The sequence below is a fragment of the Oryza brachyantha genome, chromosome 5 (genome assembly GCF_000231095.2).
Source record: "Oryza brachyantha chromosome 5, ObraRS2, whole genome shotgun sequence".
NCBI classification, from domain to species: domain Eukaryota; kingdom Viridiplantae; phylum Streptophyta; class Magnoliopsida; order Poales; family Poaceae; genus Oryza; species Oryza brachyantha.
The window spans coordinates 9,001,272-9,022,014 of record NC_023167.2 but is presented as its reverse complement, the minus strand read 5'-3'; the positions used below and the strand labels follow the sequence as shown (position 1 = coordinate 9,022,014).

The following is a 20,743-nucleotide window of genomic DNA, read 5'->3' as shown; positions in this document are numbered from 1 at the left end:
AGAGGTTTATTATTAAAGAAAGGAACTATGGAATTATTTAGACGCGAATATTTTACACTAATTGTTGATCAAGCTATTGTCTCTCTTACTACAAGATTTGAACAGTATCAAGGTTACAAGAAAATATTTGGTTTCTTATTTACTTTTGATGCATTGCGTTCTTTGGATAATAAGAGCTTGAATTCTTGTTGCCATCATCTCGGGTCTGCACTTGAACGAGATGGATGATCTGATATCGATGCTGATGATCTTTATGTGGAGTTGATTTTTCTTCAAGATTTTATTCCACATGAAAATAAAGGCTCGGTCGAAATTCTAAATTTCTTAAAGCGACATGACTACTTTTCTAATGCAACCATTGCATATAGAATTCTGTTGACCATTCCAGTGACTGTTGCATCAGCAGAGCGAAGCTTTTCTAAATTAAAGCTATTGAAGACCTACTTACAAACTACAATGACACAAGAAAGACTTAATGCATTGGCATTAATAGCACTTGAGAGTGGCATGCTGGAGAAAATTGATTATGAATATATCATTGAAGATTTCATTTCAAAGAATGTTAAAAAAATATCGCTTTTCAAGTGATAGTTATACAACAGGTACAACTCTAAGTCACGCTGCTATACTTTATGATATAAGTAATATACTGAATGATATTTGCCGTTAGTTTTTTTGTTTTGGTGCTGTCTTGATACTAAGATATTAGGCCTCTCGTTAGTGCTCTGAACCGGACCTTATTTTTCCCAGGACGCCGCTGGTCTCAGGTAATATAAAATTTCTCATAAGGCTCCAGGCAGGCACAAAGTATTGACAAGCAGTGCCAAGACAGCTACGAATGCCATCAACCTGACAGTTGTAAGACCGAAATAACAGTTACAAACAAAAGCAACTGTCAGGATAATCACAACGTGTGACTGTCATCGCGTCAGTTTCAGGCTATCGACAATATGCTTCTGGGCTTATTCAGAGGGCAAACCTACACTAGCAAACAAAACAAATGGCATACTAGCCTTGCCACTACCAAATTGATGATGCAATGCAATTATAAATACTGTGAAAGTTACACCGGATCATACAATCATCTCAAGCATGCATGAACACAATTGTCCGCACATTTGCCAGGACACGACTCATCCGCGACAACATACAGGCACAACGACGGGTGCAACTTTGGTTACATGCACAATTGCTGTAGAACTGTTGGATTGTATCACACCACCAACCACCTTTTAATCTTCAGCATTGGTTGGTGGTGCCGGGCTTGATCTATTGCTTAGATGAAGTCCGTGAAAGTGACTCTGGGGAGGCTGGCATGACCGGACAAGATTCTGGTACAACAATGGATGTTGATACAGGAGATGAGCTAGTGATCTTGGGAGTAGCTGGAGTTACTGAGCGACTAAGGCCTGAACCAGTGCGAGCAGGTGCAGGTGGTAATACTTGCGTAGGGTAGACCTCAGTGACCTCTTCAATGCCTTCATCCACATATATAACATCCTGCATAGTAAGTTGGTGGTACTCAACAATTTCTCGCAAGAATCTGTTCTCTCGAGCATACACGGAGTTCTCATGTGCAAGCCGTGCCTTCTCAGCTAACAGTGTCTCTAATTGGAGTCGGATCTGCAAATTAAATGGAAGAGACGGATCACTAACCACAATGGAATAAGTACCACCTTGAACCCGTGTTGAATTGGTAAGCTCCCCTCTCATAAAAAAATATGTTGACATAACTAAAATACTGAAATATATGACAACTCTAATTAACTGTTTGTAAGATTTGCATGACTCTGACCACATTTAATGCAGCTATTTGATGAACTAAATTATTTGAGAGTACGTCTAAAAATGCCCTAACACATCGTTTTCCGCAGTAATGGCAGGAAACTTGTAAAGTAGAAAGAGATTTGCCAGCAGTCTGCCAAGAATAGTTCTAAGAGCATGGGACTAACTGTAATTTGTAAACTCAAAGGAAATTGCACTTAGTCTTGACATCATATCCAGACTATCAATAGCTATTTAATTCAGAAAGTTCGACTACAATGTTCAACTGAAAAAAGTAGTAGTCTTTTAGGTAAATCTATGCATGTAGAAGAAGGCAAATACATTAATACATAACTCCAGCAATCAACAGTCTGATGTCTCTAATGGTTTTCTTAGTTACTTGTCTATTTTAAGAAAAGTACTAACCAGATCATCATCTTCTGGGCTATCACCCTTGTCATGACTTTCCCGCAAAATCTTATTTTCATCCTCAAGCTGAGCGCAGCGTTCCTTTGCAAAAGCTAAATCTGCCTTGACAGTCTTCAGCTCACGCAATAGCAGCTTTGCTTTTGCTGCCATGGCATTTGCAACCTGTAAGTACAAAATAATGTTCCATCAATCTATTCTAACGGAAAGGATGACAGAAGAAAAAAAACACAAACTTCTGATGCACTGTTAATCAACTAGCATAAAATAAAGGAGACGATGAAATAAACTATGAAAGAAAAAAATTTAATTAAAAAGATATTTTGCAACGAATATAATCAGATAGATATCATGTTCAATAAAAATGCTTGAACACTTATGCGGTGAAGGTGTTTATTAGAAGTGCCACCAGATAAAATTTGGAACCCATGTGGATTCCAAAATGCAAAATGTAGCACACAACATATCTAGTGACACATTGGCCACCTTACGTCGCGAGATGCCTTCAATTGAGTCTCATAGTCGAGTGGATTTTGTGGAATATTCCTTTGAGTAAATCTTTGTGCAGCTTCTCCTTGTGTATTTGAGCCAGCTCCTTTTCTTCTTATGTTCAATTTCCGTGTTTCATGAATAATATCAGCGGTTTTATTCTCCACAATGGTCCGCCCTTCCTGTGAAAAGATTAAAAATGTTATATATAGAATGGCTAAGAAACATAACATAAGGATACATCCATCATAAAATCAAATTAACCAGTCATATCACCATAATTCTAGTGCTGCTATGATATGAAATGAACTAACAACGTAAAATGCTTCAGATTCTCTAAGTTGTATAATAAGGGCAAAAAAAAAATGTATTTTCCTGGTGCTATACTTCTAATGCATAGTTTGCTACCAGGACATTTTTAGAACTATCTAGAACATTTTTTTTAAATAACACTGACAGAAAAAAAAGGAAAGCATTGGCATTGATAGATCTACTTCCACATGATCACTAAATAGGATCAGGTAAGTATTTGACATATAGCTACTTACTTCAAGTGCAGTTTTTATTGTGCCACCAATATAGTTAAGGGAGGAAGCTATGGCCTCGGACCTCTTCTGGGATGGAGGTGTCTCGGATTTCCATGTCTCTGATGGTGACTGTGGTGAGCGCGTATACTGGCAACATCAATAAAAATGTCAACATTGACACGAGGCACCTGGAAGTACACTGTCTAAACATGACCACAAAGGCAGTTAATCACCATAAGTACTTACACGATGCAGATTACAGTACATGAATGGACAAGTGCTGACCATAATAATAGAACGAGTATTTAAGGTCACTAGCAAAGTCAAAAGTTTTGACTGTCCTGCTATCTCTTCAAGAAATGATTCGGTACACACTAAATGATATAAATTAGAATCTACGAGTTCAATTAACTGCAAGAGAATGTCAGGACAGCAGTTCCAACCTGGACACCTACTGGCGGTGAGTCTCTTGACGGCTGCTGCCTTGCCGGAGAATCATATTGCCCTGGTGAACCATCCTCGTCCAGAAATGACTTGGCTTTCCGAGCCAGAGCTCCCCAGAACCCGTATTTAGCCTCATTCAAGTTCTTCATGGATGTGTACTCATAACCCGAAGAATTCTACAGTCAGAACAAGGTCCATATGATAAGAATTTAATCGTCACTCTCCAAATCAAGAAGTAGAGCAATCTAGTCCGATTCAAGGGAGCCCAAACACAAGAACAGCAGCGACACAAGCACTAAACAGAAGTAGTCAAGCATCACAAGTTAATCGCCAATCTAAGTGGAATCAACAACGAAGAGAAGCGACCCTAAATCGGTCCCAAATCGAGCCGCCATCCTGAATTCCAAGAACCGAAGAGGACGGGGGGGATGAACCGCCCGAGCGGACCAGATCCGGCCACGCATCGCGGCATCGGGCACATCTAGAGGGGGAGGGGACCGGCGAGACCCGAGGAGAGAGAGAGAGAGAGAGAGAGAGTCTAAGGCGAAGCTTACGGGGGAAGGCGTGGAGGCGGAGGGCTCGTGGTGGCTCCGGCGAGCCGCGGCTGCCGCGGCGGCGGCGGGGGAGGAGGAGGAGGAGGAGTAGGCCGAGGAGAGGGAGGAGGCGTCACGGTGCGCGGCGGAGGCTCGCATGGCCTGCGCGGCGAGGGAGTCCTGCGGCGGGGAGGCCGGGCCTACGGACGGGGGGTGGTGGCGCTCGGAGGACTGCGGCTTCCGGCGGTACGCCATGGCGGTCGCGGTCGCGGTCGGGGCGGCGGCATCCGACGGGGTGGGGGGGGGGGGGTGCGGTTTTATACCGGCGATGGTGATGCCTATAGGCCGGAAGGAATGGACTTTGTGTTGGACTCAATACGCTACGCCACGAGTCAACCCGAACCACGGTAAAGGGTGAACGGTGAACCCACCAATGGGATTCACGGTACATCTGCTTAGTATGATCTCAGTTTATCGTAAGAGTATTTACGGTACATCTACTTAACCAGTGGTTTTAGTTTGTTATGTAGGTGGACTACACACGTGAAGGAGATAGGAAATGACGCTTACATTCTCTGCAGGACATAGTAACTTCTTCAGTCTAATCTGTGCAATCACTTATGAGGAGGTGCATTGGGAACTTTGGCCATAGCAATGGATGATGAGCGAGAGAAGCTTGTAGGGATATGGGATTCGGAACTCACTAGGACATCCCCACCAAGATCTACCAAGTGTCGTGCTCTGCGCCTAGATCTACTCATCGCCAGTGGAGAGAGGGAGCGGTGGGGGAGGGAGGAAGGGAGCAGCGGGGAGGGAGGGAGCGGTAGAGGGGAAGGCCGAACAGGAGAGAGGAGGCGAAAGTGAGAGGGCTAAAATGCAAAGTGGTCATGGGTCCTATTTAAAGTGGCATGTACCATAGGAGTGGTCTCTGAAATAGTTTCATATAGTGAGATCACTTATTGTAGTGGTCTTCACTGTGAATGCCCTAAATGTCATTAGGGTTATGGGTTTTGTTTATCGTGGTTGGGACCGAAACCATCCCACCTCATAATACTAACCTAAAAATTATGTAAATTTGAATTTGAGATTTATGAATAAAATTGTCGTGGTTTTAAAGGGGATGCCGCACGCTAGGGCATATAATTGCGTGCTTTGAAGTGATTATCGACGCGGTTTTGGTGCAAACGATAATCGCGGCATCTGAGATAATTTGTGACGGTTTTCGTGATATTGGTAATCATTGTTTTGTGTGAAAACCGCACGACATGTCACGGTTATCCCAATATACCACCGGGATTTTTTTAAGATGTTTCTTTCAAAAAAATTCAAAAAAAATAATTCTTGCGATATTTGCTGAACCAAACCGTGATTTATTGTTATCATGCCATAGAGGCATGACCTATTATCGTAGTGATAATCGTGATATTGCAAACCCTTACTACACCCACGTGCATCCATTGTTTAGAAAAAAAATCAAATATATAAATTCACACATATGTCGAGATTGAACAATACATTGGATTCGAATCAAACATAATTACCTTATAAGCAGGAGGAAAATAGAGGAAAAATATATAGGGGTTGAAAATCCTCTTTAACCTTTGAACATAGCTCTAGCTCCTACTCCGAAAATTTAGAGAGAATTTATGGACCTAGAGCTCATGGTGGGGGCTTACAACACCCACCCCCACCTAAGTGGATCTAATTATGGCTTTAAAACTATAGAAAAATAATATTATATATATTAGAGGAGAATAATACATTAATGCGATGAATGATAGTGATTTTGTATAGACATAGTAGTTTTAAAGTATTATAGCCATTGTGTTTATCACTGTATTAAATGAATTTGAATATCCATTTCAGAAAATCTAGGTAACGGTGTCTCGTTCATCCAACTGTATAGATTAAGAGGATTCCATGCCTAAGCACATATTCAAAGGTAGAGCTTAAAACCAACTTTTTTTAATCCACATTAGCAAGAAAGAACTCATCTCATAAGAGCATGTATACTGGTAAAATCAGGTATGATCTCTTAATTAATATAATAAAATATTTTTTATTACCATCCATTCCATTTTGTCCATTCTCATCCAACAAAATTCCATTCAATAAATGATAAGAGTTGACTCTAAATCGTTGTTATGTATAATAACAGTTTTTCTCTTTCTTCACTTTCTTATTCCTCCATGTCATTATATTTGCTTGCGTGGCAATAGAGAGAGTCATCTAATAAATATTTTTGTACATGTCCTAATCAATCTTTACTTCTACAGTGGGCATGAGATGCACCAAATGCACACCTATTGTGGGTATGCCACCATGCTTGTGAGGGCGTCTATGTGCACCGCGTGTTGGTCAGTCGATTTGGCCGTGTTTGATCTAGGCTGCATGGTTCACTTAGATTATGAACTACCAATTGATTGATTACTTTGCAATAGCATAATTTACAACCCAACTATGTCATGTAGCCATGCATGTTTAACATGGTTGGCAAGGTCCATCCCTATGTAGAGCATGTGCCTCTTGTGTGGAAGGAGTCCTTGAAGACTTACATACAAAGTGATACTTGGGTAACATGTGATATCTATGGGTATCGACTCTAATACCTAAGTACTAGGTGATACCTATAAGTACATCCCTAATACCTAGGTACAAGTTGATACCTATGGATACTGGCTCTAATACTTAGGTAACAGGTGATACTTATAGCTACCAGGTCATGTACCTTGAGGTGCTATGAGTAATTTATAATTTTGTTTTGTTGTATTATGGTATTTTTTAGGTATTATCAAAATCTCGCAACGATACCTCGAGATATCATGAGAATCCCGCCTTGTGGTCTAAGTATCATGAGAATCTCAGAATAAAACTGATGTATGCAAATGTGTCCCAATCTATCAATGAGAGGATAAGATGATTGAGTGAAGCGATGTTGGTGATTCGGCTACAAATTTTCAGGTATATTGCGCCTTAGCAATTGTTACACCAACTCCAGAGGCAATTCTAATCTCAATGGATACATAGTCAACCCAACAATGAGGGTGTTTGTTCCTGCAAGTAATCAAAAACTAGCAAGAACATGCAACTCAAATCGTGGAATAGAGATATAGGATTAGATCAACAAAATTATCAAAGGTAGGGTTCTGAAATAAGCAAACCGGTGATCTAAACGAACATGGGATTACACATCAAAGTAGTGAAGCTAAACTTTAATCTAAACAAAACTCATATTGATGTATGGCAGCTAAAGAAAATATATATGTGTCAAGGTGTGAAGATGAGTTGAGGTTTGCCCAAACTGTAATGGTTTCGTTTGTTGGAACTTGGAAGACGCCATATATCATGCCTGCACTACTGCCAGAGTGTCAGTGCCCCATTTTATTCGGTGCATGATTACATGATTAAGTTTGTATTTTGTTGCTGTTGTTACATGTACTGGCAACGTGATGTCTTCTAGCTTCTGGCAGGATAAGACTGGTGGATGCCATTGTTCAATGTAATGGCCAACCGGTCGATTAGAGAATTTTTTTTTACTTTTTAAATATTTTTAATAAATAATTTTATTACTAAACCTCGAAATAAGATATTTACCGTATGAACTTTTTAACCATGACACCAATTAACCTAACACTGGGGTGGCAAGACAACGCTGCCATGCAGAGTAGTTTGCACGGTTGCATTGCCTTACCACATCAGTGTTGGCGGCGTGGCAAACCTATCATGCAACCCGTTTGGTGTGACCGCTCCTTTTGCCATGTCAAGAGGGGTCACGTGATCATTGGTCAAGAAGGTTCAGATGTTGAAAATATTTTTCTTCGGGGTCTAGAGAATAATTGTGCATAATAGCAATGGTTTGAATAATGTTACGAATGACAGAGATTAGAGATTAAAGAGCGGTTTGGGAAAAAAATGACTCACCTCTATTGAACGCTCCATGGCTTTTGACTCCCACTGCACCTTCACCCTAGATTAATACAACGAAGCATTAATACTAAGAGTGAGACTATAAGCGTTTATCTTGTGTCATGGTCCTGATGTATATATGGATCCACCCCTAGAGAAGAAAGATGAATTTATAATCTAGACGGGATAAATATTCTTTTTCAACTGTTATTTGTAGTACCCAAGCTATTAAAGTGGAATGATTTGATTTTCCGACTAGCTAATATAGCCATATCAGAAGAAAATGACCGCCTTGTTTGGTTGTTAAAAAGAGATGACCAATTTTCGGTCAAATATATATGTGCAATGTGATCCTCAAGTACAATGTGAGAATCCGTAAGAAGATTTTATGGAATTTAGGGATACACTAAAAGGTTCGTTGAAAATTTAATCCTAACAAATATATATACGATGATTTTTTTAATCCCACTTTAGATGGATAGTACCTATAGAACTTTTTTTGTAAAAAAAAACAACTGGGATAATCGGGCATTCACGTTCATCCTCAGAAGTTATTATTATTATTATTATTATTATTTTTATAGAGGAGTATGTGATTTTGGAAACGCTATTATGTTTATCTTTTTAATTATTACAGCGAGTTGGAGACATATGACATTACCTTAGTTTCTTTATCCTAAGAATGATTACCGTTGTGCCCGAATGATTACCATTGTGCCCAATGACATAGGTAGGACAAGATAAACACAATAATTTACATTTTTAAATCTAAAAAATATAGCCTTTTAAGGAAGAGATTAAAATGCACCAGGATGAACTCGTGAGCACCATGATTCATATTGTAGTTTATATTATATTATAATATATAATAGATATACTCCCTTTGGTTTTTTAACGCTATTAACCTTTAAACCCATGTTTAACCACTCATTTTATTAAAAAAATATGTAACTATCATTTATTTTGTTATACATGATCAAACTTGTTTTATTAAAATAATACATAATTATCATTTTATGTTGTTATGACTTGTTTGTTTGCAAAACAATAAGACAAACGCATGTGTCTACCACTATGAGCACCTATGTAGAGAGGAGGGCCTTGTGAGCACTCATGTTAAATCTAGGCTAGGATTTGAACTCGGGTGTCTGGTTCCACCATAAGTAGCCTATTGAACGGTTGGAGTAAACCAATTTCACTTATTATGATTTGTTTTATTATCAAGTAAGCAGGACTTATCTTTTTGCATATTAAAAAAATTGTAAAAGTTCAAACATATGCTTAAAAAATTAACATTGTTAAACATTAAAAAAATAAATAGAGGGAGTATGAGTTTTTAATACTTACACGTCATCTTCTCATTTTTGCTTATACTTATAAATCAAAATTTAAATTTTTAACCTTAATTTTAAAGTTAATTTTAACCTTTTTCTGCCGAAGTTTTAGATAGTTAAGAATATATATATAATATTTTTATTCATAAATTATTTTTATTTATAAATATACCGTTTGACATTTTCCGGGAAAGAGCCATACAATCATCACTAGAGTTTAGTGAGATTTATTATATGTTAAATGACATTGTTGCGGGTGTGTAATTGTACAGCGGTTTTGTGTCCTTGCATATCTCCTCCAGGAAAAAAAAAAGAAGAAATGTACCGGAAAAAATAAAGCTGTAATTTATCAAAGAGTAAATATTACTGTATCTATTTCACAAAAAGGAAAAAAAATCCGTACCATTTGTCTGCCGTTCCATAGAACTTGTGTGATTGTGTCAGTGACGCTTGCCCTGAACCGCCGCTTCGGCTCGCGGCCATGGCTATTTCCTTCTCCTCGCCTCGCTTCCACCTCCCCAACCCGACCCCGACCCCAAACCCCGGCCGCCGGCCGCGCCCGGCCCCACCGAAGCGCGAGACGCTCCGCCGCCGCCTCCTCCGCAAGGGCGTCTCCCCGACCCCCAAGATCCTCCACGCGCTCCGCAAGAAGGAGGCCCTCAAGTCCCTCCGCCGCGCCAGGAAGGACACCGCCGCCGCAGCCGCAGCCTCCGAGGCGGCCGGCAATGCGCTGCTGGGGGAGGAGGGAGCCCTGGCGGCGGAGGACGACGAGGCCCTCTTCCGCGCGGCCGCCGCCGAGTACCGCGCGCTCATGGGCCGGCCGTGGGACGGCGGGGGCCCCTCGCGCGGGACCCCCCTGGATGGCCAGGGCCTCGACGGCCTGCGTGAGATGCTTGCCGCGAGGAGGGCTGACAAATTCGAGTGGCTTCTGGACGATGACGTCGAGGAGGAGGAGGGGGCGATGGCGGCGGGGAGGCGAGGGCGTCTTGGCACTGGCTGGAGTTCTGATCTTAGGGACGAGGAGAGGAGGATTGAGTCGCTGGTGAGGAGGTATATCCGTCAGTGTTCATGCTCTTGCTGGTTCACGCCTTCTTTGCCGTTGTCCTTGCTTTGCTTACGATTACGAGTAGGAGTACAGTCGAGTGATAAGAGTAGTGGTCGCTTGCTTGCTCTTGCTTTTTGAATTATGACTGAAAATGATCACATTTGCATGAATATGAGGCTATGAGCCATTATGGTAGAACTTGGATGAACTTAGGATGCATTGTTTCCGAGTGGCACACTAAACTTATCCTAAACCATTATGCTATTACAGAGTTAATCTGTTCTTATTGAGTACATAAATTACGCTGGGGACTGAGGATTGTTCATTTGTTCTCTTAATCTATGCTGATACACATTTGAACTGCTTCAAGTGTTGCATTTTTCTTTTCCATTTTGCATAAGCAAGTTTTGTATGTCAGGCTGAATGAAGATGATCTAAGTATGCGGGATTGGAGGCTTACCAGACTGATGAAAAAGGCTGACCTAATATATAATGAAGATAATCTACTGCAAATACTGGAAGGGCTTGAGGCAAGGGGAAATTGGAGGCAGGCTTTATCTGTTACTGAGTGGGTGTACAATGAGAACAATTACAAGCATCGAAAAAGCAGGTATACCTTAGTTTACATGGTTTTAGATTACTGCAAGAACATGTTATATAACAAAATTGAGCTATTGACTAATGGAATAAAAATATCAAGGTTTGTATATACAAAATTACTATCAATCCTTGGAAAAGCATGGAGGCCAAGTGAAGCACTTCGAGTTTTCACCATCATGCGGGTAGAGTTTATTTGTTGCCCATCTAAAATTTTATCCATTTATTTCTTATTTTGCCGGTTCCAACCTACAAATTTAGAAAACATTATGGTGTAAGCGTTGTATCCTACTTAAAATCAGGGTGATGCTCAAATATACCCTGATATGGCTGCATACCATAGTATTGCTGTTACACTTGGTCGAGCTGGCCTTCTAAACGAGCTAATAAAGATTATAGAGTATATGAAACAAAAGCCTTCAAAAAGGGTAATGAAGACGCGGCGCAAAGACTGGGATCCTTTCTTGGAGCCAGATGTTCTTGTTTATAACTCGGTATGGATGGCACTTGATACTTTTTTTTTTCTTCCTGTTATACTCCTCTCTTGGAAGAAGTCTTGTCATAACCTTGCATGTCTTCACTTAACCATTGTTTCTATAGGTCCTTAATGCATGCGTTCTATCACAGCAGTGGAAAGGGGTGTTTTGGGTGTTTCAACAGATGAGAATGAATAATCTGACACCTACAGGGGCAACATTTGGGTTAGCGATGGAGGTAAGCTTTTAACTGTTCATCTTGTCGTTTGGATGATTAGTGGTCTATGGGTACTTTGGAAATGTGTAAGACCCATACTTTATGGAATATATAATTGATTCACAAAACATGTGAGTGTGAGGTTCATAAATCCAGTCTAGCTGTGTCTGCTCCTGATAGAAATCAGGTTAGAGAAGCTTATGATTTTTTCTTATTTTACACCCATCTTGTTTGTAAGTTTGGGGATCAAAACTACACTGTTATAATCTTTTGGTCATCTCTCCTTTTCATTTTTGGGAAATAGTGGGTGAGGCTCATCTGTGACATAAATTGAAACCATCCCTTTGTTTCCAAATGTACCATTCAGTGATGACGATAATTTCCATAATAAGCTAAAGCTCTGTTGTGGCTGTGCAGTGGAAGTGATATGTACATTCACTGTACTGTTCCATGTCATGTAATGCCAGATTTTCTCCCACCATTCCTTGTCAAAGGAGCTTGCAAAAAAGAGGTGATGCAAAGTTTCCTCTTCTCTGAGAGTGCATGGAACACAGTTATAATCTGGATCAGAATGCAAATTCTTGTGTATAGACTCTTAAGTACCCAGATCTTATCCATCAGTCTAGCCTTCATTTCCCATCAAGTTTATTGTCGTCTTGTGATGTGCATCTCATTCATGTCATATGTTGGTAGACTTAACCCACTAGTTCATAGAGATATTCACAGCTCCTCTTTGTAGTCCAGTTGTTTGTAATCTCAAGCATCTAGTGTGGTATTTGCATGCACAGATAGTAAACATAATAAAAACATGCCTTTTCTTACTAACTTTGATATGGCATGCTACCATACTCACTGGAGTTACTTTTTGAAAGGTCATGCTTAAAGCCAAGAAGTATGACTTTGTCCAAAAGTTCTTTGAGAAGATGCAAAAAAATGGTGTACCTCCAAGAGCAATAACTTATAAAGGTAGCACTTCAGTAAAGTTTATTGAACTTCTTGGTATTGAAACTCATTCCATTTGTTTCTATTTTTGGACTCAGTGCTAGTGAGAGCCTTCTGGGAACAAGGTAAAGTGAATGAAGCAGTTGAAGCTGTGAAGGACATGGAACACAGGGGAGTTGTTGGAACTGCAAGCGTTTACTATGAACTAGCTTGTTGTCTCTGCAATAAAGGAAGGTGGAGAGATGCTTTGTTACAGGTTGGTGAATAATCATCGAATACATTTAACTGCAAAATATACTGCTGTTATCGTCTGATGTGACTAACCAAATATTTATTTACCTTGTAGCATCATTGCTACTTACATGATTTTACTTTCTTTGTTCAAGATATATAACTATTTGGAAATCAACATGATCTCTAACATGTAACTTTGACAGTTTGACTAGCATAGTGCTCCTCAGTTTAGTTGTGGTGTGTCTCAAATAAATATGTCGTAACTTATGAGATAAATCAAATAGTTGTTAAGTTAAAGAAACTGCGTATGTCAATCAACAACCACATGAAAGAATTACAAATTACCAAAGTACTTAGGACTCTAACTTGTAACATTAAACTTAGTAAATTAACTTCTGCCGTCAGACCGTTTTAGCTGAATCAAGTCATAGAAATTCAATCTTTAGTATTTTTACGGTTTCTTCATCCGGCAATTCGGAAGACATTTTGCTTAAGCCGAGGGTAGAAATTTTAGTTTATACCCTAACCTTCCACAATTAAAATTCCTAATTTTTGCACTACAGCCTCTAACCATTCAGAATTTGTTTCTTTGCAAAAAGGCCTTCCGAATTAAGTAAATTTCACCCCTAAGTCCTCCATTTCTTCCAGATTTCTCTAGAACCTTCTATAAGCCATCCAAAGTCTCTTTTAACCAACTTTAGTTCTAGAATTTTCCAGAACCTTCTAGAACCTTTCTAAACCTTGTGCACATCTAGTTTTTAACACCCAAAACCAGCAACGCCACTGTTTTTACTGAGGTATAGCTCAGATTTTAAACCAGCAACTATTGGAAGGAGGTAGAAGAGAGTAGAAAGATGAAGAATAGGGTAGAAGCAGCCACCAGCAGCAAAACCACAGTAAAAGGCCTCCAAACCTAGGATTTTACCTCTCGGAATCAACCAAAACAACATGCATCCATGGATTTTACCCTTGGATGAACATGTCCTCTCCAATCTTAACCCCCAACAGCCTATAAATAGCCCCTAAGCTTTTAACTCTCAAGCCACACCATCCAAGCAAACAAGCTAAAAACTCTAGAATAGCAGCAAGGTTCTGTCCTTTAAGAAAAGAAGGGAAGAAGAGACGTGCTGCCCTTGCTTACCCAAGGGAAGACTCACCTTGCCCCATCCATTAGAGGAAGCGGTAGTAGAAGGCAGCTGGAGTAGTGGCACCCACAACCAAGCCTAGGGGTAGTGCTGCAGCAACCCTAGCAGCAGCTGCAAGGAAGAGAGAGAGAAGAAGGGGGAAGGAAGAAGGGAGGAAGGAGGGAGGAGGAGGAAGAGCCGGCCGACCAGCCAAGCAGCGGTGGTGGCGGCGGCGCCCTCCCCAGACGAGCTGCTCAGGAGAAGAGAGAAGAAAGAAGAAGGGATAAGAAGAAAGAAGAGGAAGAGAGAAGAAGAAAGAAGAAAGGAGAAGGAAAGAAAAGAAGAAAGGGAAAGAAAAAGGAAAGAGGAAAAGAAGAAAAAGGAAAAAAAAAGAGAATTTTGAAGTTGAGGTAAAAAGGGAATTATTTAGATTTTTCACGCACTTATATTTGACCTCCTAAGCCTTATACTAACCAATTAAACCTAGGATATTTGCTATTTTATCGTGTATAAATTAGATATAACATTATTTCCCTATATATTATATATATAATGCATATACCAGTCAAAGCACCGGAAAGCTTCAGGAAATGTTGGATAGTCCGTCTGAGTATATTGCTGGAAATCTAAGCAAGTTTCCTTGATCATATTTTATTTAGTTTTGCAAATTATTTTAATCAAAATTACTGCACTTATTATTATTGCTAAATGCATTAAATATTTTTTGCCTAAATTATGAATCTATTATATATTAGTTGGAGTCTGGACGAGAGAGGTCCATACTCATAAATTATGGCTGATAGAGGATGCTTTGGCAAGAATCTTATTGGTGAAAAAAGTATCCTTTATATATGGATATAATATAAGTTTATAAACCATTTTCACCTATTATTTTTATGTCATATTTCAGTACTAACCACAGTACTGGTATAGCTAGTCTGAGTCTAGTACCTTAGTTTCATATTCTACCTTCTCTTGAGAGAATAGTAGCTTGTAGATATATGGATTCTACGGAAATGCCATATATCGGATTTTTGGGTACTATATTCCGCCATGGGTGGTGTGAGCGGATTATAGTCCACTTGCAAACAACATGGTTTTCACTATGTTGAAAGAAGGTTAAGGAGTATAAACTTTGAAAAACAACTCTGCTCTCTAGCTAGGCCACACGCTCAAATCGAACGTGAATTTCTAGATGACGTAAAAGCTAAGAGATGTTGTGAGTAAAATAGTACCTCTCTGTAGAATAAAATCTGGATATTCACTTCTTGGTTTCTATAAAATCTGGATATTCACTTCTTGGTTTCTAGATTGAAACTTATGTCAATAGCAGGAAAAGGAATCTATGAGAGATTCTGGTCTGCGGATAGGTGAAAATTAGTCTTTTCAAAATAAAAGAAACTATTTTCTTACAAACCTATTGTAGCGACCTGCTCCGTCAATTCAGTATTAACGGTGCGATATAACGGATTAGCATTCAAAAAATAAGATTTTTCCAAATAATAATTCTATCAGAGTGTTACAACAGGAAGTAGTTAGGATACATAACTGAACCTTTATTCTTTCTAGGGGAAATTGGGCATTATTTAATTATAAGCCCAAGTTACAAACTACTAACCTATTTTACATAGTTAGCACAAACTATCTATAACATATTTAGTCCTAGTCTTCCATATCTTCATCCCTAAGGTACTCCTGGTGTGGTTCTTCATAATCCGATAAAACTTTAGGGTCCACTAAGTAAACTAAGTAAAATATATCCCTCTGAGTTGAACTGTTATTTTGGGAAAGCCAAGAATTCTGCTAAAATAATAAAATAGTACAAGAGGGTAAGTACAAATTGTACTCAACAAGCTTTAGGGAAAATAGGTAGTTGAATGCAATGCAAGGGATGAGTTTTTATGAAAACAAGTTTATAAGAAAATAATTTCTTTTATTTTGAAAAGGCTATTTTTCACCTATCTGCAGGCCAGAATCTCACATAGATTCCTTTTCTTACTACATACATAAATTTCAATCCAAAAACCGAGTGAATATTCACATTTTACACGGAGTGAATATCCACATTTTACTCTGCAGAGGGGTACTACTTTACCCACATCTTAGCTTTTATGCCATCTAGAAATTCACGTTCTATTTGAGCGCGTGGCCCAGCTAGAGAGTAGAGTTGTTTTTCAAAGTTTATACTCCTTAACCTTCTTCCAACATGGTGAAAACCATGTTGTTTGTAAGTGGACTATAATCCGCTTACACCACTCATGGTGGAATATACCGCCAAAAATCTGATATATGGCATTTTCGCAGAATCCATATATCTACACGCAACTACTCTTCTATGAGAAGGTAGAATATGAAACTAAGGTACCGGATGTAGACTGGCTATACCAATACCGTGGTTAGTATTTTGTACTGATATACGACATAAAAATAATAGGTAAAAATGAGATATTAAACTTATATTATATCCATATATAAAGGATCCTTTTTTTCACCAAATAAGACTCTTGCCAATGTGTCCTCTACCAGCCATAATTTATGAGTATGGACCTCTCTTGTCCAAACTCCAACTAATATCTAATAGATTTGTAATTTAGGCAAAATAAATATTTAATGCATATGGTAATAATAATAAGTGCAGGAGTTTGATTAAAATAATTTATAAAATTAAATAAAATATGATTAAGGAAACTTGCCTAGATTTTCGGCAATATACTTAGTTGGACTATCTGGAATTTTTCTAAAGCTTTCCAGGAATAATGTTGTATATAATTTATAAGCGATAAATTAGGAAAAATCCTAGGTTTAATTGGTTAGTTATAAGGCTTAGGAGGTCAAATATACGTGCGCGAAAAGTCTAAATAATTCCCCTTTTACCTCAACTTCAAAAATTCTCTCCTTTTCCTTCTTCTTCTTTTCCCTTTTTCTTTTCCTTTCTCCTTTTCTTTTCTTCTCCTTTCCTCTTCTTTCTTCTCTCTTCCTCTTCTTTCTTATTCTCTCTTCCTCCCAAGTGGCTCGGCTGGGAGGGTGCCGCCGCTTGGCTAGCTGGCCTACTGCCGGGGCTGCTGCTCCTCCTCCTTCTTCCCTTCTCCTTCATTTTCCCTTCCTCTCTCTCTTGGTTGCAGTTGCTGCTAGGGTTGCTTGCAGCACTGCCCCTAGGCTTGGCTGTGGGCGCTGCTACTCCGGTTGCCTTCTACTATTGCTTCCCTTGGATAAGCAAGGGCAACACCTCTCTTCTTCCCTTCTTTTTCTTGAAGGACAAAACCTTGCTGCTATTCTAGAGCTTTAGCTTGCTTGCTTGGATGTTGTGGGTTGACATCCAATCAAGCAAGCCAAAGCTCAAGAATAAGTATGGTTCTGCTCTTTAGTTTTACGAAAAAAAACTCCGTTTTAAAAAAATGTTTACAATGTAAGTGGAAATATGGGGAAAAAAATTCTTGAACATGCAGGAGAGCTGCCTGTCATTGCAATAAAAGAAGTATTATGCCCCCCCACCCCCCGCGACACACACACTGTGGCACACAATAGACATACACCCAGTTATCTTGTAAGAGTAATCATGCAGGTGCTTGTTACAAAATGACAATCAACAACAACCTCTCTACTAGTTAATCTGGCTGAGCAAAGAAAGAGTCCTTTTGCCCTAGCCATACACCGAATTGCTGCTGCCATGCTAGGAGATTTACCATTGAGCACAGTCAATATGGTGTTTCCAAACTCCAAAAGTGACCAAGCGGCAAGTATGATCAAGGTGTTTATACCTTGTTGTATTGGCCCAATCACCATATTGTTAAACGCTGGCCACCAGTCACCAAAAGTCTGAAACTAACATCTGAATGGAAATTACCTTACCTGGTTTCTTGTAATGCCACTAGGCATTGATTTTTTTCCCCCATTAGGAGTTCATACCACCCTAAGTGGCATGCCCACAGTTTAATTTTGACTCCACTTGCCAAATCTTATATGCTATTAATATTATAGGTCACTGGATAGTTTTAGAATTTTATTGCATCAGTATAAAGTTTTCCAATGACTTAATGTGTACTGTAGGTGATGTTCTCCAATAAATGTCACTAATATGTGTGCAGTCAAACATGAAATCTTAACTCTGTTATATGCAAAAATTATTAATATTTATATGTGAAGATGGCATTAGTAGAATTGTCAGAGAAAAAAAAAATCATGTGTCAAGCTTGTGCGCTAGACTATTGGAGATGATACTGATGTCCTAAATGAACAAGTAAAAAATATTTGTGGGAATATAATTTTCAGATTTGATAAATCCTTACTGCTATTTTGTTCAGCACAACCTTTTGATCCTTATTGCACAAATCTAGTTATCTTATTAGGACTGAGGAGAAGAAATAATCTAATAGGCATAAGAGTTTTATAAAGATTAATTTTCTTTTTCAGGTTGAGAAGCTAAAACAGCTTCCGCTGACTAAACCACTGGAGTTTACATTTACTGGCATGATCTTAGCCTCTTTTGATGGTGGATATATTTTTGAGTGTATCTCAATATTCGAGTCAATGGAAGGGTACTGTACTCCAAATATTGGTACAATAAATGTCATGATAAAAGTATATGGACGTTGTGATATGTTTGGGAAAGCAAGAGACTTGTTTGAAACCACCAAAATCAATTCCCCTTGTTCAAACCATTCACCACATAAAGCAGATGCATATACATACAGTTCTATGCTTGAAGCAGCTGCATCTGCCCAACAGTGGGAATACTTTGAAAATGTGTATCGAGAAATGACTCTTTCTCCTCACCACTTAGATCAACGCAAATATTCGTGGATGCTCGTCATGGCATCCAAAGCTGGGAAGGTAATGTTTATTATCAGCAATCTGAATCATTTTGTGTTACCATGAGATGCTGTTTCTCCTCTTGAAACTAATTGTCTGTATTTTAGTTAATCCATTGTAAGATATATATGCTAATGTGGCAATACACTTTATAAAAAGTAAAGTTGTGTCCAATGTACATCATGGGGATCTTTACATTATTTGATATCTGATTAGTATAATTTGGTCCACAGGTCTACTAGAAGGTGCTATGGAATTATTATCTTATTTTCTATGCCAGTTAGTGTTATTTTTTTACCGCAAAAATGATATTACCAGACCTCTGATTCCACCTTGTTGTCCTAACTTTCATCATCCATGTTTTTATTCATGCTTTTCTACTCATTCTTAATAGGTCTGGACCTGTTTTGGGTCAACTTTGTACTTTTTGTGCATTTTTCTGAACAAAAGGGGGACATTCTTAATGTTTATAGTTATTTTTTTCAATCATTATGAAACGTCCTTCTATGAATGTGACCAAGTGCAGGAATAATGTATTATCTGATTTTGTATGCAGTCCTATTTACTGGAACATGCACTGGATTCAATACTTGAAAGAGGAGAAACCCCCAATGTACAGTTATTTAGTGAGATGATATGCCAAACTATTGCTCAAAGTAACTATGCAAGGACACTTCATCTAATGAATATTATGAATGAGGCTTCAACTGATCTCAGTGAACTTCAGTGGAGCAAGCTACTTGAGCAAAATATGCATCGATTTAGCGTGAATGCTTTGAGTGATCTTTTAACGTACCTCAGTACCAGCGACATCATCAAATCAGATCCTGCACTTAGTTTTGTAAGGGCATTGCAATCACAATGTGAGACAACTTTTGTGAAAGACACTTCTTTTTTGGCTGATGGTTCCAAAACTGGACAGTCTCAACTATCTCTTCCTGCGAATATAGTCAAGTCTTCAAATAGCAATATGATGGAGCCAGATCAGCTTTCTTCCATGAATTCACTGAATATGCGTCCTGATGAGAAAGTTAACAGTGAGTTGTCTGATTACCTTATGGATACCCCACAATTTGGTGCTAATGCTGGCTTGAGCGGGGACATTGTTATAGGTTCACATTTTGAGAGTAAACAGAATGAACAACATGATCTTGGGTATCTGGGGACAGGAGTATCTGCAGTTGATGAAGTACTTGATTCGATGAATTTGTATGGTGATGGTTCATATGGAGAGATGCCGTTGGCATCAGAAATTCTTGAATTTTGGGAGCAGGAGAGGATAAATGACATGTTTTCTGCTAAAAAGGCTGAACCACTATGAGAGGATAGGTGATCTGTCAAGTGAGGTTTGAAGCAGTTAGTGTAATTCTGACATCAACAGTAACCAAATTAGTAGTGAATACTAAAAATCCATGAAGTCCCACCAATGTTGTCTGATCGGCAGATCGAACCTGATCGCCATGGCACCGATCAGGTCGATCAGACCGATTAATCGTCGATCAGACCGATTAATCGAGTCTGATCGGTACAGTACTATAATCTATACAGTGTATTAGCGTGCAATATAAAATACAATAATAGAGGAATTATTTGATAGTTAGATGGTAATTACCTTTGAGTTTTGTTGTTTGAGGTGCCCATAACTCTAGATTCTAGTCCTATACTCCATATATTTCTAGGAGACTAAAATTCTAGTCCTATACCCCATACTAAAATTCGACGAGACTAAAGATTGTCCAGCCCAACTCAAAACTCCAAAGTCATATGTTGATCGGTTGATCGCCACTCCTTCTGATCGCCCGATTAATCGGACCTATTTGTCGGCTAATCGGACGATCAGGTTTCTGATCGGTCTAATCGTTTCAAATGGCCTAAT

The 20,743-nt window shown here is 39.0% G+C and overlaps 2 protein-coding genes across 2 annotated transcripts; one reads left to right on the top strand and one right to left on the bottom strand.

Annotated features, from left to right (window-relative positions):
- Positions 1 to 1,014: 1,014 nt before the first annotated feature.
- On the bottom strand, positions 1,015 to 4,459 carry LOC102719116. The gene is made up of 6 exons (XM_006655128.2): positions 4,205 to 4,459; positions 3,650 to 3,826; positions 3,228 to 3,353; positions 2,682 to 2,861; positions 2,191 to 2,355; positions 1,015 to 1,623 (listed from the first exon to the last, which is right to left on the bottom strand). Exons 1-6 carry the CDS (start codon positions 4,436 to 4,438, stop codon positions 1,270 to 1,272), a joined length of 1,236 nt encoding a protein of 411 aa, XP_006655191.2. The 5' UTR covers positions 4,439 to 4,459; the 3' UTR covers positions 1,015 to 1,269.
- A 5,417-nt stretch (positions 4,460 to 9,876) lies between these two features.
- On the top strand, positions 9,877 to 20,288 carry LOC102718838 (pentatricopeptide repeat-containing protein At5g67570, chloroplastic). The gene is made up of 9 exons (XM_015837699.2): positions 9,877 to 10,473; positions 10,887 to 11,078; positions 11,169 to 11,250; positions 11,368 to 11,559; positions 11,666 to 11,779; positions 12,631 to 12,724; positions 12,799 to 12,956; positions 18,469 to 18,888; positions 19,424 to 20,288. Exons 1-9 carry the CDS (start codon positions 9,905 to 9,907, stop codon positions 20,186 to 20,188), a joined length of 2,586 nt encoding a protein of 861 aa, XP_015693185.2. The 5' UTR covers positions 9,877 to 9,904; the 3' UTR covers positions 20,189 to 20,288.
- The last annotated feature ends 455 nt before the right edge of the window (positions 20,289 to 20,743 follow it).

Coding starts and splice junctions, on each gene's coding strand:
- LOC102718838 (XM_015837699.2), top strand. CDS start 9,905: ATGGCTATTTCCTTCTCCTCGCCTCGCTTCCACCTCCCCAACCCGACC. Junction 11,780..12,630: donor CATTTGGGTTAGCGATGGAG/GTAAGCTTTTAA, acceptor ACTTTTTGAAAG/GTCATGCTTAAAGCCAAGAA. Junction 18,889..19,423: donor TGGCATCCAAAGCTGGGAAG/GTAATGTTTATT, acceptor TTTTGTATGCAG/TCCTATTTACTGGAACATGC.
- LOC102719116 (XM_006655128.2), bottom strand. CDS start 4,438: ATGGCGTACCGCCGGAAGCCGCAGTCCTCCGAGCGCCACCACCCCCCG. Junction 2,862..3,227: donor CAATAAAAACTGCACTTGAA/GTAAGTAGCTAT, acceptor ATCTTTTCACAG/GAAGGGCGGACCATTGTGGA. Junction 2,356..2,681: donor AATTGAAGGCATCTCGCGAC/GTAAGGTGGCCA, acceptor TTGTACTTACAG/GTTGCAAATGCCATGGCAGC.